Source organism: Dasypus novemcinctus, chromosome 26 (genome assembly GCF_030445035.2).
Source record: "Dasypus novemcinctus isolate mDasNov1 chromosome 26, mDasNov1.1.hap2, whole genome shotgun sequence".
Lineage (NCBI taxonomy): Eukaryota > Metazoa > Chordata > Mammalia > Cingulata > Dasypodidae > Dasypus > Dasypus novemcinctus.
In genome coordinates, this window is record NC_080698.1 from 8,636,639 (window position 1) to 8,663,090 (window position 26,452).

The 26,452-nt window shown below is 38.8% G+C and overlaps 1 protein-coding gene across 2 annotated transcripts in view; it reads right to left on the minus strand.

The window, feature by feature from the left end:
* Window positions 1-26,452, minus strand: part of SMARCC1 (SWI/SNF related BAF chromatin remodeling complex subunit C1) — a 226,989-nt gene that overhangs the window by 120,824 nt on the left and 79,713 nt on the right. For both annotated transcript variants that reach the window (XM_058288407.2, XM_058288408.2), the window contains exons 7-10: window positions 26,374-26,443; window positions 22,843-22,918; window positions 13,263-13,388; window positions 3,778-3,899 (exon numbers count right to left, since the gene is read on the minus strand). In XM_058288407.2, coding sequence (XP_058144390.1) covers window positions 3,778-3,899; window positions 13,263-13,388; window positions 22,843-22,918; window positions 26,374-26,443 — 394 coding nt within the window. The remainder of the gene's footprint in view (window positions 1-3,777; window positions 3,900-13,262; window positions 13,389-22,842; window positions 22,919-26,373; window positions 26,444-26,452) is intronic.

The following is a 26,452-nucleotide window of genomic DNA, read 5'->3' on the forward strand; positions in this document are numbered from 1 at the left end:
CATGATGGACAACCACCATACCAAGGAACCTAGAGTCTACAACTGCAAGTAAGAGAGTCCCATCCATCGACCATATGGGACTGAAGAACCCCCCTCAATTAGCAGGGAAGTGGGCATCACCATCCTAGAATCCTCAGGATTAGGGAATGAACTATGGACTAGAGTGGACTTACTGGTATTCTACTATAGACTTATTGTGATTCTAGCAATGGAAGACATATATCATTGATGTGGATGCAGTGGCCACTGGAGGCTGTGAGGTCAGAGAGAAGAAAAAACAGGTGTAAAACGGGGCATTTTGGACTTGGGAATTGTCCTGAATGACACTGCCATAACAGAGATAGGCCACTGTATTTCCTGCTATAACACAAAATTGTGTGGAAGAGAGTGTAAACTACAAGGTAAACTATAATCCATGCTTAGATGCAATGCTCCAAAATGTGTTCATTAATTGCAATGAATATACCACACTAATGAAGGATGTTGTTAATGTGGGTATATGTGGGCATTGTGGGGAATGGGGCATGCGGGAATTCCCTATGTTTTTATGTCACATTTATGTAATCTAAATATCTTTAAAATACATTAAAAAATTTTTAAAAAGATCTTGTGGTAGGTGATAGTTTCTTGGACCTTACATTGAAAGCCTGATCAACAGAAGAAAAAATAAATGAAACCTCTTCAAAATTAAACACTTGTGCACCTCAAAGAATTCTGTAAAAAGGGTGAAAAGGCAGCCTACTCAATGGGAGGAAATATTTGGAAATCACACATCTAAGAAGAGTTTAATATCCAAGATACATAAAGAGACCCTACAACTCAAAAATAAAAACACAAATAACCCAATTTAAAAATTGGTAAAAGATTTGAAGACATTTTTATAAAGAAAAGACAAACTGCAGAAACACCACCATTGCAGAAATGTTCAACATTACTGGCTATTAGGGAAATGCAAATCAAACTACAATGCAATACTATTTTACAAAAAGACCACTATAAAAAAAAAAAAAACACAGAAAACTAAAACTACTGGAGACAATGTGGGGAGATAGGAATACTTATTTACTGTGTGAATGCAGAATGGTTATAGTCACTGTGGAGGACTATTTGGTAGTTCCTCAAGAAGTTAAATATAGATTTGCAGTGTGTCTTGGCAATACCATTATTGGGTATGTACCCAGAAGAGTGGTGACAAAAACATACATCTGCACACTGATCACCATGTGACATTATTCACAATTGCCAGAAGTTGGCAACAACCCAGGTGTCCATCAACTGACAAACAGATAAACAAACTGTGGTGTACACACATGATGGAATATCACTCATCTGTAAGAAGAAGTGAAGTTGTGGAGCATATGACAACATGGATGAACCTGGAAGACATTATGTTGAGTGATGCAAGCCAGACACAAAAGGATAAATATTGTAGGATTTTGCAATTATGAACTTAAATATAATGAGCAAACTCATGGAGTTAACGGCTAGAATATGAGTCACTGGAGAATACAATGTGGTTAGAGAATGGAAAATAGAGGTTTAATCTGTGCAGAATTGGTTAAAAAATTGACTGTAAATGTTCAGAAATGTTAAAAGCAACATCATAGGATTTATACTTAATAGCACTAACATGGACATGATAGAGGTTTTTTTTTGTTGTTGTTTTGGAGTAATGAAAATATGCTAATATTGATTGAAGTGATGAATGCACAACTCTGTGATGATACCAAATGCCACTGATTCTATACTTGGGATAAATTATACAATCAACATAAATGGCTAATGGAAAAAAAACAGGGTGAACTACAGATATAGACTATAGTTAGTAGGAATACTTTGACTAAACTCTCATAATTTGTTACAAATGTTTCACAACAATGCAAGGTTTTTGTGGTGGGGTAATGGTTGGGAGCCTTATATGACATTATGCATGTTTGTTTTTTAAGTTCACAAATTTTACTGTATATTTATGTGTGAACAAGTATGAATGATATACTTCAATAAATCGTTTTTAAAAATAAATCAATTTTATTCAAATATTGAAAGAATACAATTCAAAGTGTACAATCAATGGTATGTGGTATAATCACATAGTTGTACATTCATCACTTCAATCATTATTACTGCATTTTCATTATTTCAATAATTAAAAAAAAACAAGAAAATTTTTTGTCAACAATAAATTGTTTTTCAAAACAAAAAGCTCTTACACACCAGGAAGCATGTTAGGATTCAAAGAAGAACGGAAACAATTCCTTACAAGGGATACAAGCATAGAAAGCATTAACTACCTCACATAACTTGATGTGCACTACTACAGAGAAATGAACAAAAGGGACAAGAAAAGTACAGCTTAGAGAAATAAATTCTCTTTGGGCATAAGAGTTAGTTGAGACTGAAGGTGTCTCTTGAGCTGAACCTTGAAAATTGCCTAAGAATTCACTATAAAGGAGTCAATATTATAGGAGTCAGAATAAAGGCATGAAGGGAAAGGAAGGCTAGAAGGCAGGAAGGCAGGCTGGAAGGATGGAAAGCAGGCAGGAAGGATGGAAGAAAGACAGGAATGCTGTAAAACAGGCTGGCAGGCAGAAAAGAAAGAAGGAAGAAACAACTTGTTCTGGAAAGGAATAGGTAATAACCTGAATGCATTTACAAGTTAGCCTGGGAATGGACAAAGTGCTGTGTCTGCAACAGTGTGCTGGAACTAGCCAGGATACTCACACTGCAAAGAGAATGAAGATGAGGCCTTTTTCAAATAAAAATTACACATGAATTTATAAAACCTTTAGACATCTAAAGGGAGTGAGGGAGATAAAATACTTCAACAGGTAAGAAAAGATGCAGAGAAGAAAAATGAGGGGGAAAAAGTTAGGAAAAAAATAAGGGAGACATAAAATGAGCAAAGACCTGTTCACTGGAAATGAGAAGTATTCAATTAAAGGACAATTATTTGGGGGAATTCAATCCTGTGCGTTTCACATGCACTGTAGAGAAGAAATGCACTGTGGGTCTCTTAGACATCACATCCTTGTTCAGTAACCACTAGTGTCCTATTCTCACCTCAGCTTCAAACTGAGAACCAGTAGCACATCTGATGTGAGGCTGAGAGTGCTTAAGAAAGCTGTACAGCTTTACACACACCCACATACCCATTAAATGAGATAATCCATGTAAAATAGTTTGCATAATTCTGAGTAAATAAAAACTAACTAAAAAAACTATATATATTTAAAAATGAGGCAACCCTAAAATTATTATCTACTTAATATATTGTAACAAATTATGTCTCTGCTATTTATTAATATCTACTTCAGGTCAGGTACTAAGCAAGGACTATGAATGTCTAATTTAAGTCCTAAAAAATTTTGAGATGATATACTCTTCATTCAAACTCAGCTAAGTACAAAAGTGCAATTCAGAACAAGATAGCATACTTTGGAGAAAATCAGTTATAGGTTTACCTTCTCCATGAATCATTTTGATCACAAATGGGGACAGATAGTAAAACTAGAGAAACAGATAATAAAAATAGTGAATACAATTTCTTAAATTCCTTATCAGTCATAAAGTTGGATGTATATTCAGGGACAGCAAAAAGACTATTCTGGGTACCTTTGAATAAATACAACATGAGATGCCTGTCGGATGACATCCTATTATAAGACAAGCTATCAAAGCAAGTGAGAACCAATGATGAGTCAAACATACAAATGTTTTTGAGTAAAACTTATAAATATCTGAGAGGTCATTTCAAGTTTGTTTTAATGCCGCTCTTACCCTTTTTTTCCACTCTTCTTCCGGGATTCTGTGGGTGTGGGAGGGGGAGGGGAAGGAGAATGTTTCCTCTTCCGAGCATTAGCTGCTGCCTTTCTATCTCTTCTCTCTGGACTGCGGACTTGCTAGGAGGAAGTACACAGAAATAAGTATCAACCAGTTTTACCAACTCCTCATTTTCTAAAATATCTTGTCTAAAAGGGAGTTTCCACGCATAAAGACAGCACCAGGGAAGCAGATATGGCCAAATGGATAAGGTGTCCACCTACCACATGGGAGGTCCAAGGTTCAAACCTAGGGCCTCCTGACCCATGTGATGAGTTGGCTGATGCGCAGTGCTGATGCGTGCAAGGAATGGCCTGCCATGCAGGGGTGTCCCCGGTGTAGGGGAGCCCCATGCACAAGGAGTGCGCCCCGTAAGGAGAGCTGCCCAGGAATGGCGCCACACACACGGAGAGTCGATGCAGCACAATGACCCAACAGAGAGACACAGATTCTGGGTGCCGCCGACAAAAATACAGCAGATACAGAAGAGCACACAGCGAATGGACACAGAGAGCAGACAACTGGGGGGGAGGAGGGAAAGGGGAGAGAAATAAATAAAAAATAAACCTAAAAAAAAAAAAAAAAAGCACCATTTCCACCAGCTGAGAACAAATGAAAGGCATATCATTATGCATCCTGGACCACCAGCTGTCAAGAGACTCTCCAAGACATGGCAGGTTATACATCACCAATGTAAATATGAGCAATGTTGCCTGGGCATACAGCCCATTCTATAGCACAGACGTACCAAAACCCTGCACAACTAAAAACTATTCATGATCACATTCTATCTTTCTGGGTGGGAAAAGCATTTATAGTGAGTACTGGAAAAGTAAGAAACACATTGAAATTGATAAAAGACAAAGATAAGCCAAATGATTATAACCAACGGTTAAGAATTAACATATAATTACAACTACTAAATTACACAGGTGGCGTTATATTATAAAATAGCAAATGCTTAATATCTGAAATTACTGTAGTCTCTCCTACTTATGGTTACTCTAGGCTTAACCTCACCTTTGTGTATGCTTACTTTGTGATGGTAATTCTAGACTGAGCTCACTCTTGTTTAGAGATGTGGTTCACCCTTCAATGTACATATTATTGGGAAGATAACCACTCCTCCCGCCTCTGTTTAATATTCATATTAAAGACCTCGTAACTGACCTTTGTTCTGTATACCCCTATCTAAATCCTTCTGACTAACCCTGGTTTGTTACCCCACCCCGTCCCAATTATTCATTACTATGCCGATGTTACATTAAAATTTTTACAGATCTGCGAGGCAATATTGGGCCATGAGGCCACTATGTTCCATTGATTCTGCAAATAATAAATTCTCTGTCTCTCTGAAACCCCAGTGACTCAGGAATTGGCTTTACATTCACATGAGGAGAAAGAATCCACTTTTATGAGGTATCAATTTGGCAGCCAAGATGGGACTAAAGACAAAGCGGTTGCTCAAAGAATCCAACTAACCGAGGTTCTGGGGCCTCAGCAAGAAAAGTAAGCATGGTAATCAAGCTTTCGACGACAGCTAGACCCTCTTGGTCTAAAAGCTCAACAACTGGGTTTTTTACACCTGCTTGGTCCTAAAGGCATTTTAAAGCTTCAAAGACAGAAACAGTTCCAGCCCAGAAACTGGACATCTGAATGGGTGAGCGGGTCACAAACATAGAAGCAAATCAGGAAATTAGTTTGGCAGTTTGAATCCCCTTAGACTCCTTCCAGGACAATTCACCTTGCTCTCACTTCTCCATCTTTTCCTCTTATTTCAGCAAATCAATTTTATTGATACACTTTAATAAAGCATAAAATCCACCTCGTGTACAATCAGTGGTACTGGTATAATCACATAGCTGTGCATTCATCACTTCAATAATTATTACAGCACTTTCATTTGTCCAACAATAACAAAAAAGATGAAAAACTCAACTCTCAATCTCTCTATGCTTCCCTACCATACATAGCTGCTATTCTGTTTCCATTTATCCAGTTTATTTGTATTTAAATTTTGAATAGATGGAGTCAAGCAATATATAGTTCCTTGTGTCTAGTTTCACTTAGTATATTTCCTTTTTTTTTCCCTTTGTCCATAGTTTGCTTTGCTTATATTTTTAACTGATACTAACTTGTAATGTTGATGAACATTTGTTCTTTTTCAAGGAAAAACAGTTATATATATAAAAATATCCATAATCTAATTTCACATGAGGCTGTACTATGCTATACACTACCATCTTACATTTTTTAGCTTTCCTTCTAGAAATATACATAATTTAAAATTTTCCCTTTTCACCATTGCCATCCCCATATAAAATGATTATTAGTTACAAATATTATGATTGCTTTCATCTTTTCTATTCATTAGAAAAGACTAACCAACACTCTTCTTATCAATTCTCCATACATTAGCCCTTAGCTTTCTATTCTCTAACCTCAATCTATCTTATGGTGACCTATATTCTAGTTATTAACTCCATGAGTTTTACACGATATATTTAGTTCATAATAGCACAATCATACAGTATTTGTCCTTTTGTGTCTGGCTTGCTTCACTCAAGAAAATGTCCTCCACCTGGGTTCAATACCTGGGGTCTCCTGGTGAAAAAGAAGAGAAAGCGTGCCTGCACAGCAAGCTAGTGTCCGTGCAAGAGCCTGCGTGAGTGCCCGCGTAGTGAGCCAGTGCCCTGCACAAGTGAGTCATGCAGCAAGATGATGCATCAAAAGAGAGATGAGGAGAGAGCCAAGGTGAAGCATAGCAGAAACTAGAAACTGAGGTGACACAATTGACAGGAAACCTCTCTCCCCATGAGAGGTCTCCAGGATCGAATCCTGGTGAATCCTAGAGGAGAGAAAATGAGAAGAAAAGACAACACAGACAGCAAAAACAGCAGGGCGGGAAGAGGGGAAGGGGGGAAAATAAATAAATAAACCTTTATAAAATTTTTTAAAAATTGTCCTCCAGGTTCATCCATGTTATCATGCTTCATGACTTCATTTCTTCTTACAACTGCATAATATCCCATCCTGTGGATATACCAGTTTGTTTGTATCCATTCATTGGTTGACAGATACCTGTATTGTTTTCATCTTTTGGTACTGTGAATAACAATACTATAAACTTTGGCGCGCAGATTTTTTGTTCATGTCACTGTTCTCAGTTCTTCAGGGTATATACGTCGTAGTGGTATTGGTGGGTCACATGCAAATCTATATTCACCTTCCTTAGAAACTGCTAAACAGGCCTCCACAGTAGATGTACCATTCTACACCTCCTCCAACAGTGAATAAGCATTCCCATCTTCCACATCCTCTCCAATGCTTTTCGTTTTCCAACTTTTTAACAGTGGCCATTCTAATAAGTGTGATGCTATCTCACTGTAGGGTTGATTTGCATTTCCCTAATCACTAGTGATGCTGAACATTTTTTCATGTGGATTTTTGCCATTTTTATTTCTTCTTTGAACAAATATCTATTCAAGCCTTTTGCCCATTTTTTAATTGGGTCATCTGTCTTTTTTATTGTTGAGTTCTAACATCTCTTTATATATCACAGATATTAAACTCTTATGGGACACGTGATTTCCAAATATTTTCTCCTATCGAGTCAGCTGCCTTTTTTACTCTTTTGCCAAAGACCTGTGAGGTGCAAAAATTCTGTTTAATTTTAAGGAGGTCCCATTTATCTGTTTTCTTTTGTTGCACGTGCTTTAGGTGTAAGGTCCAAGAAACCACCACCTACCACAAGGTATTTAAGATGTCTCCCTACATTTTCTTCTAGTAGTTTTATAGTCCTAGCTTTTATATTTAGGTCTTTAATCCATTTTGAGTTGATTCTTTTATAGGGAGTGAGATAGGGGTCCTCTTTCAATCTTTTGGTTAAGGTTATTCAGTTCCCCCAGCACCATTTGTGGAAAAGCTTTTGTCCCAGTAATGTGGACTTGGTAGATTTGCTAAATACTAGTTGGCCATACAGGTGAAGGTTTATTTCTGAATTATTAATTCTATTCCATTGATTGATGTGTCTATCTTTATGCCAGCACCATGCTGTTTTGATCACTTTAGCTTTGTAATATGGTTCAAGGTCAGGCAGTGAAATTCTTCACACAACAATCTTCTTTTTAAGAATGCTTTTGCCTTTTTGGGAGCCCTTTCCCTTCCAAATAAATCTGGTAATTTCCTTTTCTATTTCTGTAAAGTAGGCTGTTGGGATTTTGATTGGTATTGCACTGTATCTATATACCAATATCGGTATGGCTGACATCTTCACAATATTTACTCTTACAGTCAATGAACATGGAACGTGTTTCCATTTCTTTAAAAGTCTTCTTTGATTTCTTTTAGCAGTGTTTTCTAATTTTCTCAATATACGTTCTGCACATCTTTAGTTAAATTGATTCCTATGTATTTGAGTCTTTTTGTTGCCATTGCAAATATTTTTCTGATTTCCTCAGACTGGTCAATACTAGTGTACAGAAACATTACCAATTTTCTTGTGTTGATCTTACAATATGCCACTTTGCTGAACTCATTAATTAGTTCAAAGTAGCTTTGCTGTAAACATTTCAGAATTTTCTAAATATAGGATCATGTCAACAGCAAATAGTGATAGTTTTAGGTCCTCTTTAACTATTTGGATGCCTTTTTGTTTCTTGTTTATTGCTCTGGCTAGAACTTCTACGACAATGTTGAGTAACAGTGGTCACAGTGGGCATCTTTGTCTTGTTCCTCTTAGGAAGTTTCCAATCCCCTCCCCCCAAATTCATACCTATAAAGCTGTTATTTTTCTAACAGGTTTTCAAATTCTTCTCTGTGGTCGCTTCAGTGTCCTCTTAACATCCTTTATCACTTTACCCATATTGTGTTTCACCTCATTGATTTGATTTAGAAGATTTGGGTAAATTTCAATCATTAGTTGTCTCAAATTCTGTATCTCATCTGGGGCTTTGATATATTTCTTTGTTTTGACTATATCTTCCAATTTCTTAGTACAGCTTATAATTTCTTGCTGATGTCTAGGTATCTGATTATGACAGTGAATTTACTCTCGTGTTCAGTTTTCTCTTGCATAGGAATTTAGAGATAGGCTGTTACGTCTTACTACTGTTCTTTGATTGAACCTCTTCTAGCTCTTTAGGATTAACCCTCTAAGTTGCTTAAATCCAGGCCATGGGCCTACTGCTAGGTTGCAGACCCTTCCAAGAGCCTTCCAAAGGGAGGGAGGCTACAAAGGCCTGAAAAAGTGTTTTTTACTTTAAATTTCCTCACATGCACTTCCATATCAAAAGAGAAGTATGAGTCAAATTAGTGAATTTTGTTTCAGTTGGAGTGTCTCACTCTATTTGTGTCTGTTCAATGCACATTTTCTGGCCTCTGGAACATAATATCAAGTTAACAAATGAAAATTCTTAAAAGAGTTCTATTCAAATTGCTAAAACTTAAATAAGCCCATATATATGTAAATGAATACCACTGGAGCCCAAATAAGACAAGCCAAACAGAATGAAAATGGTCATTTAAAAACCTGACAAAGAACAATTTGAAGAAAAAACTAAAAAGGTTGTCCTAAATTCCTGCCCAATCCTTCTATAGCCTATCCTACCCCAGGGTCTTCTAACCTTGAGTGAATTCGAACCAGTTTAGCAAACTACGGAGGATGGGCTAGGTGTCAAAGATAGGGGAGATATGAGTTTAGCTTAGAATTCTAATAGGTCTGGAAACCAAAAATGAAAAGGTCAGAGGGGATATTACAGTATAAACTTTGTTTGCATAGTCTGCCTTATAAATCCCAACTAAGCCCCCCTCCCCTCTCCGAGAAAGCTCCCTCATCTGTTTCCTCACAGTTTCTGCTTGTTATTGGGTTTTGGGGTTTTTTTGCCCATTGTTTTTGATTTAGGAGGAACTGAGAACCAAGCCCGGGACTTCCCTTGTGGGAGGATGGTGCTCAACTGCTTGAGCCACATCCATTTTCCTATCCGATTAAGTTTATTTTATTTTAAAGATTTATTTACCACACATGGAGCCTAGAGTGCCTACAACTGAAAGCAGGAGGATTGCATCCAGTATCCATGTGGAATCTAAGCCCCCTCTTGACATAGATGTGGAATGGACACAACCAAGCCAAGGTCCACAGGAAGGAGGAATACAGTAAGGCTTAGAGTGGACTTAATGATAGTCTATTCATGAACTACTGTGGTTAATAATCAAGAAAATGTGGCATTGGTGTGGAAAAAGTGGCCATGGTGGCTGCTGGGTGTGGGGAATGGGAGAAAGAGATGAGATGTGGAGGCATTTTCGGGACTTGGAGTTGTCCTGGGTGGTGCTGCAGGGACAATTGCTGGACATTGTATGTCCTCCCATGGCCCACTGGATGGAACGTGGGAGAGTGTGGGCTATGGTGTGGACCACAGGCCATTGGGTGCAACGATGCCCAGAGATGTACTCACCAGATGCAATGGATGTGTCATGATGATGGGGGAGAGTGTTACTGTGGGGGGAGTGGTGGGGTGGGGGCAGTGGGGGTGAATGGGGACCTCATATTTTTAGAATGTAATATTTTTTAAAAAATGAATAAATTGAGTAGAATTTGAAAAAAGAAAAAAAAAAAAAAAAGATTTATTTCTCCCCTGCCCCAGGTGTCTGCTCTCTGTGTCCATTCTTTGTGTGTTCTTCTGTGTCCGCTTGCATTCTTGTCAGCCAACACCAGGAACATGTGTCTCTGCTGCGTCATCTTGCTGCATCAGCTCTCTGTATGTGCGGCACCACTCCTGGGCAGGCTGCTCTTTTTCGCACAGGGCAGCTTTCCTTGAGGGGCACATTTCTTGCACATGGGGCACCCCATGTAAGGAGTACCTTGTCATGCAGCAGCACTTGCACATGAGCCAGCTCACCACACAAGCCAGGAGGCCCTGGAAACCACCAAACCCTGGACCTCTTATATGGTAGGTGGAAGCTCTATCAATTGAGCCACATCTGCTTCTTTATTTTTTTTTAAACATTTATTTTTTATTCCAATTAAATTTTAACAGCCTTACGAATAATTAACCCAATGATCAAATTTCAATAAGTAAATATCCTTGAAAATTATAAAAGGTTTTTGCTAAATTACAATTAAAGCAAATAAAACAATTAAAAATACATTCTCTAGAGCCTAAAAGTTCAGTATGCTTTTGAGGTTATTTAAACTTTTAAGGTATTACAAAAACAAAGAGTTTTAACCTCATATGAAGGAAAAGAAAAAAGAAAACATTCATTAAATAAAATAGCATTATTTTACTTGGATGTGTGTCTGGATACTAATGAGTTAAGGTAATGTCTGTCAAAACTTTAAGATGAGAAACCTGTAAACTTTTAATTAATGAAGTTATCTTTACAGATGTCTTTTAAAAATAATTGTCCAATTATCTAAATCTTCACATCCATACCACAAACAGACCCATCCTTATCCCAGATAAGGATCCCTGACCAAAGGCACCATGCATTTTTTTTTTTTTTTAGTTTTTCTCCCCTTCCCCATCCCCCCCAGTTGTCTGCTCTCTGTGTCCATTCACTGTGTGTTCTTCTGTGACCATTTCTATCTTTATCAGCAGCACTGGGAATCTGTGTTTCTTTTTGCTGCATCATCACGTTGTGTCAGCTGTGTGTGCGGTGCCATTCTTGGGCAGGCTGCACTTTCTTTCGCACTGGGTGGCTCTCCTTATGGGGCACGCTCCTTGTGCATGGGGTTTCCCTACGTGGGGGACACCTCTGCGTGACACGGCACTCCTCGTGCGCATCAGCACTGCACGTGGGTCAGCTCCACACGGGTCAAGAAGGCCGGGGGTTTGAACCACAGACCTCCCATGTGGTAGGCGGACGCCCTAACCACTGGGCCAAGTCCACTTCCCAGGCACCATGCACATTTTAAGATAAACTGAGAAAAGCAAAAACTAATCTGTCCTGACCATGCTTACAAATGTCACCCTAATGATTAACTTTCTTTGTTTCAACCTGTAAAAAAGCTGTGAGAAAAACCCTTAATGGAAAAGCAGATTTGAAACACCCCCATTTCCTGTCCTTCTGCTAATGTTAATAAATCTGCTTTCTCTCATGACCATTTCAGTGTGGATTCCAATTCTTCTGCTCTGGGCAAGAAGCCAGAGGGACACCTGCAGGGGACGGGGAGAAGGGAGGGGTTCCTACAATAATAAAATCACCCAAAATTATCCCAAGTATTAGATTAGGCAGAAGCATCAGAGATGGAAAAGTAAAAACCTGAGGTTAAAATACTACTTAAATATTAATTTTCTCTAGCACACTAATTATCCCTTACACTTATTATTTGTTTCCTTTCAGTAGCTCTATGGCATCAAACCAGGAATCGGATTTGCACCTTTTAAGTCTGAAAATGCAGTTAAAAAAAAAAAATCTAAACGATACATACCTTTGCATAGTATAGTAAGCCCCAAGTTAAAGTCTTTAAATGACATATTAAATCTATGTTGATATAAGCCCCCCAAAATAAATGAATAAACCAGTAAGCAAACCATATAAATGTGGACAGGCCAGCTTAATAATGTGCTATGCAAATTATAATAATCTTAATGATATAAAAGCCTTGGTTTGAAATGCATTAAGGGAAAACAAGTATATAAACGTATCTGACAGTGAAGGTTAAAAAAGGAAAGCTTAAGAAAGTCAAATTCCATTACAAATAGGGTCAAATTAAATATGAAAGGATGTGAAAAACACATAATACTTAAAGACATTTCCTAAAAATGTAAACACAGACATTGTAGAGTAAAGAAATTTTAACAGGAAAGTAACAAGATGGAAGGAGGAGAAAATGTACTTTCTAAGTTAATGGTTAAAAGAAATTGTCTCAGTCTCAAAGCCCTCTTCTCAGTCACAGGTCTTCCTCTAATGACACATCGACCTCAAAAGTCACAGGTTATAAGGAATCATGGATAAATATTTCAGTAGTTGACTTCTTAAAGTATTAAATCATTAAATGTCAGGTGTCCCAATCCAAAAAAGGACTGAACTACATAACTCTGAGATGTTTAAGGCCTGTACTTAGTACTAATTACTGCCAGTGCATTAAGTTACTTAAAAACATTCAGATGAAAGAAGTTAAACCTGGGAAAAATAACAGCTAAAGTAAATTATGATATTTGGTAGACAAAACTAAAACTCAGATCTACAGAACAAAATCAGCTCTACCACTGCCATACCACACAGGCCATTTTAACCTTAGTGATCCTATGAGATTTCATCTCTGCCACCACCTCCTGAGATGGCCGTTACAGTCACTTAGTAACTTTTACATATACTTGATGGCCAACGGACCTTGGACTGTACATAAAAAGACTACATCAATGAAGATAAAGTAATATGTAGGTCAAGAAAGAAGAAAAATGGAAAGTAAAAAGGTAAAAAGAAATAGTGCCACCAAATACCTCTTCATTCTTTGTTGAAATTCGCTGACGGAAACTCACGTGCTTCCTGTTCTCATCCACCTCATAATCTTCCTCATTCATCCATTCATTGAAAAGCTCAGTGTCCAAAATCCATTTAGCATGAACCTAAAGACATATCAACGTACAAACATCTACCTAAGTAATAAAGCACTTGGCCTTTCAATAAACAAAAGCTTTAAAAAAGAACCCTGTTTATTATTTCCAAAGACTCAACTGTATAAAACAGATTAAAAGCAGAAGACTCCATTTTAACTTATGTTTACGTGAGTGGAAACTTAATAAACATTCTGAATTTTTATTCCATGTCTTTTACTAATAAGCAAAGAGTACCCACAGGAAAAAAATGCCATAGGGCACAAGTTTACTATTCCAAGAAACTGGACTCAACAGTTCCTAAAATTAATATAGCTTCAGAATTCATCCTACAAAGCAAAAGAAAAGAATTAAACTAAAAAACTGAAAGATCAAATTGCAGAATAACTGAAAAATGTAACTGAACACTTAATACATCTTAAATAATAAAACAATTTTCTACACCATGTAATAGAAAAAAATGTGACAAATACCTGGAGACTCATTAAAGAATATTGAAAATGAAAAAGCAAAACACTGAAAAATCACTTGAAATTAAGTTAAATTTACTTTAAAAGTTCATTCATATTATAAAATGGTTATGACCAAATAGCCATTAAATTAACAAGAAGAAGAATGATAATGCAGTAAACACTTATTTAGTATTGAGTATATGACAAGCTATTTGCCAATCTTAATTTATTGAACCACCTTGTTAGATTTGTGTTATTATTACTAACACATGAGCATAAATATAAGACATTACATCAATATTATTTTATGTAGTGCTAACAAATAAAAAATGCTGCCAATTTTAACTAAGATCAGATCAACTGTAAACAAATCTTGGGCTGTCCCTGTGCCAGCTGGGTCCTAAAATTCAGCAGAGTTGCAACACCTACTTTCCAGTTCATTGGACTCACCCAGGACAACTAACAAGCAGATGATGATGAAAACAACCATCCCAAAGAACAGAGAGAGTTTACCACTGTAAACAAGAGAGTCCCATCCATCTGCCCCATGGGAGCTAAGGCCCTTCTCAATTAGACGTGAAGTGGGAGTAACCATCCCAGAATCCTCAGGATTGGGGAATGAACGATGGACTGCAATAGACTTACTGGTATTCTACTATAGACATTATGATTCTAGCAATGAAAGAATTTTTATCATTGATGTGGAGGCACTGGCCACTGGAGGTTCTGAGTAGAGGGAGAGGGTAAAACAGGTATAATACGGGGGATTTTCGGGACTTGGGAATTGTCCTGAATGACACTGAAATGACAGATACAGGCCATTATATATCTTCTCATAACTTACAAAACTGTGCGGGAGAGAGTGTAAACTAAAATGTAAACTACAATGCACACTTAGTGGCAATGCTCCAAAATGTGTTCATCAGTTGTAACAAATGTACCATATTAATGAAAGCTGTTGTTAATGTGGGAAAATGTGGAAGGGGTAGGGCGGGGGACATATGGAAATCCCCGATATTTTTAATGTAACATTTATAATCTAAATATCTTTTAATAAAAATTAAAAAGTATATTTAAAAAAACACAAAAACTTGCTAACCAAATCCAACAATAAATTAAAAGAATTATTAATCATGATCAAGTGAGTTTTATACGAGGCATGCAAGGGTGGTTCAACAAAAGTAAATCAATCAGTATACTACACCACATTAATAAATCAAAGAAGAAAAATCACATGACCTATCAATTGACACAGAAAAACCATCTGACAATGCCTTTGTCAAGTGCCTGCTTCCTATATGGGAGGTCCCGAGTTTGGGTTGCAGGGCATCCAAAAACCACAAAAAAAACAAGAACAAGTAAACACAGAAACCAACATGGAAGCCGATGTGGCTCAGTGGTTGAATGCTGGCTTCCTATATACGAGTTCCCGGGTTGGCTCAATCTTAGGGTCCAGTACCTCAAAAATTAAAATTAAAATAAAATAACCAGGGAAGCAGACTTGGCCCCGTGGTTAGGGATTCCGTCTACCACATGGGAGGTCCACGGTTCTAATCCCGGACCTCCCTGACCCATGTGGAGCTGGCCCACACGCAGTGCTGATGCGCGCAAGGAGTGCCCTGCCACGCAGGGGTGTCCCCGCGTAGGGGAGCCCCACACGCAAGGAGTGCGCCCCGTAAGGAGAGCCACCCAGCGTGAAAGAAAGTTCAGCCTGCCCAGGAATGGTGTCACACACATGGAGAGCTGACACAGCAAGATGACGCAACAAAAAGACAGAGTCCCATGCCACTGACAACAACAGAAGCGGACAAAGAACACGCAGCAAATAGACACAGAGAACAGACAGCTGGGGGGGGGCGGGGAGAGAAATTTAAAAAATAAAATAAAATAACTAGATCTGGATCTAAATATAAAAAGTTAAACTGTACAACAAGAAAACAGCAGTGAATTCTTCAACAACCTGGGGTAGGGGAAGACTTTACTACTATAATAATCTTGGTAAGTTAAAGGTAAAGATGGAAAAATGTGAATATATAAAGACAATTCTTTAAAATAGAACTTTTTAAAAATAGTTTCACAGGACAACTGCAAAAATTATACAGAACCCACACTCCAACATACCCCCTCCTCCCAAATACCCAGCCCAACTAACTTTTAGCTTTTTGTCACATTTGCTTCATCATTCTCCCCATCATCCACCCACCCATCTATTTATTGTGCTATCTAAAAACTAACTTTTACATGGCAAAACTACACTGTAAGTCAAGTGAAAATACAATAGACGAACTAGGAGAAAATACTAGCAATATAAATAAGAGATAAATGATTAATTTTCTAACATTTAAAGAACTTTTAAAACTCAAGGGGGAAAGTGGATGTGGCTCAAGTGACTGAGCTCCCACCTACCACATAAGAGGTCCAGGGTTGGGTTCCCAGTGCCTCCTGGAGAAAAAGAGCAAGACAGGAAGCTGGTGCAATGGGCAGGCATGGCTACCTTATGCAACAAGATGACACAACAACCCCAATTTATTTTTACCTTAATTTTTCTAAATTAATATGTATTCTATATCTAACCTTTAAACTCATCACTATATTCCATTTTACTATTAATGGAACCTGGCAATATATTGGGCTTCACTTTTCAAGAAGTTTTGGATCACAGAGAGGTTCAACAATGGCAGGGGAAGAATACTGGTATGGGATGTTATTGACAGGGGACACATGATTGGCAGGGAGTTCTCCAGGGCATATATCCAGGGTACATAAAAATGTTTGGATATTTTCATAGAGGATACAATGAAAAACAACAACTGAGAGAGTGCTGAGTTCCTAGCCAGGGGAGCTCTATCACAGTCCCTAAAGGAACAGCAACAATCCCCCAAGTGCAATCACAAAGACCAAAAAAGAATGAAGGTCCAACAATGAGTCCTTGATACTAATGACTATGCTGTGAGCCTGTGCACCTGAAATAAGAACAAGGCCTACAGCTGCAGGGTGCCTAAGAGTTACCTCCTGAGAGCCTCCGTGTTGCTCAAATGTGGCCAGTCTCAAAGCCAAACTCAGCATGCAAATGCGTTGCCTTCCCCCCAGCGTGCGACATAACTTCTGGGGATGAGCCTCCCTGGCGCCAAGGGATTACTACCAAGTACCAGCTGATGATGTTAACTAGAAAATGACCTTGAATAAAAGGGTCAACTCGGACCAGCAAAATATCTCAATCTACATATAATACCAGGAGTTAAAAATGCTTTTTGACCTGAATAAAAGGGGGAAATGGAAAGGACAAATGAGTTTATATGGCTATGAGTCTCCAAAAAGAACCGGAAGGTTATCAGAGGGGTTGCCCTTATGCACACCTCAGCAGAATCCCAGAGATAGATAAAGTAGATACAACCCCAGGTATTGGTTCTTCTAAGGGCTAAAGAGACCCACAGGTTCTATGGTCATGGCAGATGGAGTTCAGTGCCTTGTTAGTTGGCCCTTCTTTGTGTTTCTGTGTGATTGAGCTGGACTCAGATGTGATCTTTGTTCACAAGTTTCTCCTGTTACTTTTACTGTAACTGTAGTTGGTGCTGGGGTTTAATATATACCCAGGGGACCTGAATCTCTGGACTGACTATGTGATAGCCAGGCCCTGAGTCTCAACAGACTTCAGCTCCTACACTCTGGTTTATTGGACCTACCCCACTCAGCTAACATGGAGTTGAAGAAGGTCAACCACCACACCAGGGAGCCAAGAGTGCCTACAACTGAAAGCATCCAGCATCCATGTGGAATCTAAGCCCCCTCTTGATATAGATGTGGAGTGAACACAACCATTTCAAGGTCCACAGGATGGAGGAATAGAGTATGGATTAGACTGGACTTACTGATATTTTATTCATGAATTATTGTGATGAGTTATCAAAGAAAATGTGGAACTGGTGTGGAGAAAGTGGCCATGGTGGCTGCTGGGGTTACGGAATGGGAGGAAGAGATGAGATGTGGGGCATTTTCGGGGGTTGGAGTTGTCCTGGGTGGTGCTGCAGGGACAGTTACCAGACATTGTATGTCCTCCCATGGCCCACTGGGTGGAATGTGGGAGAGTGAGGGCTATGATGTGGACCATGACCATGAAGGGCAGCAGTGCTCAGAGATGTATTCACCAAATGCAATGAATGTCTCATGATGATGGAGGAGATTGTTGTTATGGGGGGAGGAGTGGGGTGAGGGGGATGGGGGGTATAAGGGGACCTCATTTTTTCTAATGTAATATTTAAAAAAAAGAAAAATTAAAAAATTAAAAATTAAATTTAAAAAAAAAGATACCTACCTAAAAAAAAAAAAAGATGACACAACAAGGAGACACAAAGAGGAAAAACAATAAGAGACAGAACAAAGCAGGGAGTTGAGGTGGCTCAAGTGAATGAGCACCTCTCTCCCACATGGGAGGTCCCAGGTTTGGTTCCCAGAGCCTCCTAAAGAGAAAATGAGCAGACACAGAGAGCACATAACAAGTACAAAAGCAACCAGGGGTGGAAGATGAATAAATAAAATAAAATTAAAAAAAAAAAATTCAAGGGGAAGAACATAAATTAATGAAGAAAGAACAACAATAAAAACTAAAACAAAAACTAAAGGTGGCAGTGGATGTGGCTCAAGCAGTTGATTACATGCTTCCCACATGGCAGGTCCCAGGTTTGGTTCCTAGTGCCTTCAAAAATAAAAAGCAAACTGAAACAAATAATCCCAAATGTACTTCAAATAAATAACACAACCTCACTGAAGAGGAAAAAAGAAAGAGCTAACCCAAATAACTCATGTACAGTATTTGCCTACATACCCTCAGGCTTAGACAGAGGGTACACTGGCAAATCTTGTTGTTTTTTTTTTAGTAGTTTTGTTTATTGTGGTGGCATGGGCAATATAATTCTAAACTAATTCAAATGTTACTGACGGATTGAGTCAATGTATTGATGTTGCTGAGAGCCAGGGTTCTTACTTTGGGAAGACATATACACATACGGAAATAAAAATAAAGACAGCAAAAAGAAACCTATGGGGAGCATTTAAAACTAGTGTCTCATGATTTCAAAGTATGTATATTACACGTGTATGCACGTGTATATATATATTTCTATAAATACACATAGGAGTGAGTATATGTGTTTGTGTGTCTATGTGTCTATATACATGCATGCTATACTTCATAGCTCTCTTCACAAAAAGGTTCTAGAAATAAAGACTTCTCAGTGGCATGAAGCATACCGAGGCCAAGGTCTTGGTCTCTAATTCCTTTTCCTGCTAACAAGAGTGAGAGGTCCTCTAAGAAATTATTGATTCGAAGCATGAGTAAAGGAAGGTTCAAGCTAAGGCTGGATTCTAGGAAGTAGATAGGGCTCAAGTGATAGAGCTCTGCTTACCATACAGGAGGATCTGGGTTCAATACCTGGGCCCTCCTGGTGAAAAAGAAGAAGGGGAGGCGTGCCCGTGCAGCAAGCCAGTGCCTGCATACAAGTGCCAGTGTGGTGAGCCAGTGCCCTGCACAAGAGAGTCCACAGAAAGATGACGAATCAAAAGAGAGACAAGGGGAGAGTCAAGGGGAGAGTAAAGGTGAAGAGCAGCAGAAACCAGAAACTGAGGTGGCACAACTGACAGGGAACCTCTCTCCCCATCAGAAGTCTCCAGGATCAAATCCCAGGGAATCCTAGAGGAGAGAAAATGAGAAGACAACACAGACAGGAAAAACAGCAGGGCAGGAGGAGGGGAAGGGAGGGGAATAAACAAACAAATAAATCTTAAAAAAAAAAAAAGAAAAAAAAGATAAGCCTGGAACATCTTCCCATGCCATGAAAGAGTGCTCAAAAAATGATGGAGACTTGTCACAAGGACACATAGAGTCACCTTGAAAAGCTCCTACTGGCCAAATCAATTTGAGCATGAAAATAATGAGTAATGAACTATATATACTATTGAAAAAAATAGAAAGCCATGAGTCTACACTGATGAGAGGTAAGAACATGAGGGGAAAAGAAGGGCTACTACTTACAGAACACCAAAACCCAACTGGTAAATGTGAAGGGAGAGCAAGAGTGGAAAATCATCCTGTACAAACATCATAGAAAACACTGGTTTCAAGCAAGAACCATCAATAGATGCTAAGTAGAGGAGTTTTTGATGAGAAGTAGGTTATCTGCATGATCTAAAAGAATTTCCCACCATCACTGGTTAAGCAAGAATCGTCAGTGGACACTAAGTAGGTGAAATTTTGATAAGAAGTAGGATATCTGCACAGTCTATAAGAATTGCCCACAGATTAACTGCAGGTAATTAACTTGGCCAAAATGGACAATGTCTCCCAACATGACACCTTGAGGAGGACACTTAATGTAGTATTCTGGATTAGGATCCCTAACTTGACTTTAACCATGAAAAAACATCAGAAATTCCAAATGAGGAAGATTTTTACATAAAATTCAAACATGTAATAAAAGACAAATGCTGTAATGTTCCAGGAAACCAAAGAGATATGACATAAATCCAATAGCTGATCCTAGACTGGATTCTAGATAGAGGTTTGAAAAAAAGGGGGTTAAAAAAAGATGTGGCTCAAGTGATAGGGCTTCTGCCTACCATATGGGAGGACTCAGGTTCAATTCCTGGGGTCTCCTCATGAAAAAGAAGAAGAGAAAGCGTGCCTGTGTGGTGAGCCAGTACCCGAATGGCTAGCCAATGCTCGCGCGACAAGAATGCCTGTACAGTGAGAGCGCCCGTGCGGTGAGCCAGTGCCTATGCCAAGTTGAGTCGTGCAGCAAGATGACGATGCAACGAAAGAGAAACAAAGGGGAGAGACAAGGTGAAGCACAGCAGAGACCAGGAAATGAGGTGGCACAGCTAGCAGGGAACCTCCCTCCACATCAGAGGTCCCCAGGATCAAATCCCAGTGAATCCTAGAGGAGAAAAAATGAGAAGAGAAGACCAAAGAGAGAAATGGCTACAGAAGATCACACAGTGAATGGATATAGAGAGCAATGGATACAGGCGGGAAGGGGGAGGAGAAGGGGAAGGGGGGAAATAAAAATTAATAAGAAAAAGAAAGCTATTAATATAAAGTACATTGGTGGGAAAATTTACAAAACTGTGTCAATATTAAATTTACTGAATTTGGTAAATGTACTGCGGTTATTTATGAAAATTTCCTATTCTTAGGCAACACAAATAAGTATAAGGGGTAAAGGTCAACAACATATATAACATTCTTGAATGGTTCAGAAAAACATGTATGAATAAACACAAGAGTATAAATGATAAAAATCAAAAGAGGGAAGAACGGATAAAGAGTGCACAAGTAGTCTATGTCCTATTCTTATTCTTGCAAATTTTGTGTTTTTTAAAGTATTTCCAAATAAAAATTTAAAAGAAAAGATTTTTGTTACTCCCATTTTCCAAATATGGATTCTGAACCTCCAAATTTCAGTCTTCCTCAGAGTCACACAATTAGAAATTGGCTGAATGAAATCTATTAATTTGAATCCACCTAAGTGCTCATCATATTACACAAAACAGTCAATAAACATCATGTAAAAATACCACTGCTCCTGGAAAGAAAAATGTCCCTGTAGAAATGGCTGATTCCACAGTTAGCAAAGGAAAATTAGAAGGTAAGTTTGGAATACATTTTTGTGTCAGAAAGTTAGGAAGTACCCCCCCAAAATGGATAAAGTAATGCCAAAATGGCACAGGAGTCAACTTGAAAGAGTTCCCACTAGCCAAATTTGGGATGATTTGACAATTCAAAATGAATAGTAACAGTAATGTCACTGCTCCATGAGTGTATACTGTTATGCAGATGCATGTGAATGGACAAGGGAAAACTCATCTCCACTGGAAAATACCAACTACAAGTATAGATGGAATGGAGAGAGTAGTAGAAAAGCACCATTTTGCAATCATCACTGTAATAGTAACTAATCCAGCCAGGCAAGAATTATTAGTATATGAGAAAACTTTGAGGTAAAACTACATTGAGAAAAAGGTTATTTACATCATCTCAAAATATTTCCCTAAAAAATAAATTTAATTACAATGAGAAAAATGGTAGTGTTACTGTGGAAAAACTTAACATAAACTACCTTACTGAATACTCCAACTGATCATCAGCAGTAATGGGACAAATTGAAATTTTGTCTCTCCTGACATGATGCACTGAGAACATAATATTGCTTATGCACAAGTCTAGCTAAAAAGGCATAGTCTGAATATAATAAGGAAACATCACACATCCCAAAATTCAGGAACATTCTATAAAGCAAATGACCTACACACTTCAAAAATGTCAGTGTCATGAAGACACAGAAAGACTAAAGAAATGTTTCAGATTAAAGGAGACTAATGAGACCTGACAACTAAATGCAGTGTGTGTTCTTGGAATGGATCCTGGATCAAGGGAAAAACTCAGTGTAAAAGATATTCTTGGGACAACTAATGAAATTGGAATATAGGCCTTACATAACAGTATCACTTCAAGAACGAATTTCCTAAAATAATTAACAATAGGGGAATCTGGGAGAAAGGACCAAGTAGTACTTTGTACTATTCTTGCAATTTAAAAAATCATTTCCCTATTAAAAGTAAAAAATAAAGTCAATGCAAGGACTCTTGCCATTATAATGGAAACAATTTCTAAAATAACTGTGTCACAGTAAGAGTCAGGCAAGCAGTGCCACCAGCCTTGCTGAATGACCACACCAACAATGCTCAATTCCACGCCCCATCTTCCTCTCCACTCAACAATCTCACAAAACAAACTGACCTGCTTTTGGAGTTCCCTCAAACACCACTTTAGACATTCATTTAAGACCTGGATAATAATGTCTTCATGGTCACTTTATCTCTTAATAGATGATAAAAAAAGGCAACCATCATTCAATACCCGCTTAAAATCCTTTGTGGAGAAAAGCTGAGAAGAGCTAGGAAATTACGTCTGAGTAAAGCTTTTGTGTTTTTGTTACTGTTTTTTTTAAAGGAATGCTCACCTTCCATGGTTTTTCTGGAATTGGTGGCTCTTCAATTTCAGCATCAACATCACTGTTGTGAACCCAAGTATCATAGCTACAATGAAAAGGAAAAAAGGAAAACCAATTTAGAACCCAAGTTCATTCATTAGAGACTTTTATCAAGTAGTAAAAATATATTTTAGAAATACTATTAAGATCCAATAATAGAAGGTTATCAGATACTTTTGTCTCTTCTATTCCAAGAAGGCTCTTCCGTAGTTGTCACCAGTAACCTTCACACTGCTAAATCCCAAATTCAAGTCTCAGTCCATTCAGTTCTGACACAAAATTTTTAACAGTTGACCCTCTCTTCTAAAAGCACTTCCTTCACAGTACACAACAGGACAATACTATTACCTGGTGTTCCTTCTAGTCACCAGCCTCTCCACAGGGTCCTTTAACCAGTTTTTCCTCTTCTCCCAAACCACATCAACACTGGAGGGATGGGACCCAGGCCCAGTTTTTGGCCACTCTTTTTCTTATCTATTCATTTTCTTGGTGATCTCATTTAATCCTGTGGTTTTAAATATAGACTAAATATTATATGAGCTCTCTTTGAATTCTGAACTTCAGAATCCAATGGAAAATTACACATCTCCTCTTGTCCAATTAGCTTCTCAAACCTAACAATTGTGCTCTGGGCAATCATCTCCATTTCTGTAAATGCCAATTCCATCCATCCAAAATCCTTGGAGACCTTCTTAACTCCAATCTCAATCACCTCCTACATACAAATCAAAATCCAATTCTACCAGCTCCAGTTTTAAAACATGTGCATAATATACCTGCTTTTCATTCCTTATACTCTGCTCAGTAGTCTCTTTGCTTCTGTTTTTGGCCAAATGGAGACAGTTTTACACAGAGCAATCATAGTAATTCATTTGAAAACTAAGTCAGACCACATCACTACTCTACTCAAATCCCTCCAATAGCCCCCAACTAACTCACAGTGAGAGTCAAAATCCTTACAGTGGCTTGCCACTGTCTCAATCTTCTAATCTTCTTCCCTTTTACATGTAACTCAAGCCACACAGGCTCCCTTGGTGTTCCTGAAAAAAAGCCAGGCAGCAGCCACCCAAAAGCCTTTGCCTGTGCTGCTCCCTTCTGGCTGGAATGCTCTTCACCCCAGGTATCTATTATACTGGCCAAACAATAGAGAATGAAATGACATCTAAATGAAATCCGTGTATGGTAACAAGCATTGGCTTCTTTTTAGTCACTGCTCAGGAGTCAGTTCAAAAGCATCTGAAATGAGACAGCTCTACATATGTATTAATAGTACTGTGGCAAATTTTCTAAGAACACATAAACAGGGGCTGAGAATAAAGTTCCTATGCCAATTAAGTATACAAGGTAAAGATGACAATGGTGAAAAAAATGATAATCTTATATTCTTTGTATAAAAGTCTTGATTAAAAAAAGCAACACAGATATAACTACAGAGCAAAGAACAATTAATAAAGTAAGTAAACTAATGAGGCCCTTTGAAAAGATAAGATATGAGCCAACCCTTACATTTTTTTTTTTTTAAGATTTATTTTTCATTTATTTCTCTCCCCTTCCCCCCCCCCCCCCGCCCCCCCAACATTAGCTGTGTGTTCCTCTGTGACCGCTTCTATTCTTATCAGCGGCACCGGGAATCTGTGTTTCTTTTTGTTGCGTCATCTTGTTGTGTCAGCTCTCTGTGTGTGCGGTGCCATTCCTGGGCAAGCTGCACTTTCTTTCACACTGGGCAGCTCTTCTTATGGGGCACACTCCTTGCGCATGGGGCTCCCCTACGCGGGGGACATCCCTGCCTGGCATGGAACTCCTTGCACGCATCAGCACTGCGCGTGGGCCAGCTCCACATGGGTCGAGGAGGCCCAGGGTTTGAACCCTGGACCTCCCATGTGGTAGGCAGATGCCTATCCATTGGGCCAAGTTCACTTCCAATACCTTTTTTGATAGATGAGGAAAAGGCTAACAAACAGGCCGACATGCCCAATATCTATACAAAATTTCTATGTACTTGTCATAATAAATTTAAGGTTCCATCTAAGTAGTTTTGAAGGGTAAAAAGTACATTCCTGTAGCAGTTTCTGTAATATTGAAAGGTTTGTTTAAATATGCCAAGGATTATTGACTTGATGCTTTGAGACTAAAACTGTTTTACAGAAAGCATTTATTCAAATACTTATTATTAAAAAAACTACTTCATTTAAAGTTATCAATTACAGTTTAGAGGAAAAGTGATTGCCAAAGTGACTAGATTTTGTTCTAATTAACTCAATCTACATAAAAAGATTGTACTATATACTTTTAAAATTTTGAATATGTCTATGGTAGATTGAATCCTGCCAGACATGTTCACATCCTAACCTCTAACCTATAGGTATGAACACATTTACAAAGAGGACCTCTGAAGATGTTTGGATGTAGCCAAACTGAATGGTGGTGGGCCTTAATCCAATATTGCTGAAGTCCTTACAAGCAAAAGAAATTGGACAAGTCAAGTCAGCAGAAGCCTAAAACCAGAAAAAGCCAGAGAATTAGGCAGCTCGCCATGTGACAGAAGCAAAGAAGCAAGCCAAGGAACCCCAGGGATTGATGGCAACAAACCACCAAAATGTTACACTCTGGGAGAAAATATGGTGTGTCAAGACCTCGATTTTGGGGAAGCGGACATGGCTCAACTGATTGAGTGTCCACCTACCATACAGAGGGTCCAGGGTTCAATCCCAGGGTCTCCTGTGGTAAGCTGGCCCATGCACAGTGCCGCCATGTGCAAGGAGAGCCACTCCACGTGAAAAAAGCACAGCCCATCCAGGAGTTGCACTGCACACATGGAGAGCTACGCAGCAAGATGACACAACAAAAGAGGGATACAGTTTCCCAGCGCCACCGGATAATGCAAGGGGACGCAGAAGAACACACAGTAAATGGACACAGGAAGCACACAACGGGGGGAAGGGGAGAGAAATAAATAAAATAAATCTTTAAAAAAAAAAAAAAAAAGACCTAGATTTCGGGCTTCTAGCCTCCAAATTAGTGGGCAATATATTCCTGTTGTTTAACCCAATCAGTTATGTGATATTTGTCATAACAGTCCTAGCAAAATAAGATAACGTCTAAAGACATATTTCCTTCTTTAAAAATATATTTAGGGGGGGTGGTGGACTTGGCCCAGTGGTTAGGGCGTCCATCTACCACATGGGAGGTCCGTGGTTCAAACCCCGGGCCTCATTGACCCATGTGCAGCTGGCCCACGCACAGTGCTGATGCGCGCAAGGAGAGCCATGCCATACAGGGGTGTCCCCCGCATAGGGGAGCCCCATGCGCAAGGAGTGCGCCCCGTAAGGAGAGCCGCCCAGCGTGAAAGAAAGTACAGCCTACCCAGGAATGGCACCGCACACACGGAGAGATGACGCAGCAAGATGACGGAACAAAAAGAAACATAGATTCCTGTGCCACTGACAACAACAGAAGCGGACAAAAATCTTTATACCAAATCTAAGGGCAAATCAACATTACCTGTCTGGGTAAAACCCCCAATGCACCAACACCTGCTTGTCTTTTCTCATCACTGGTCTCAACCACTCTTCTGAAAGGG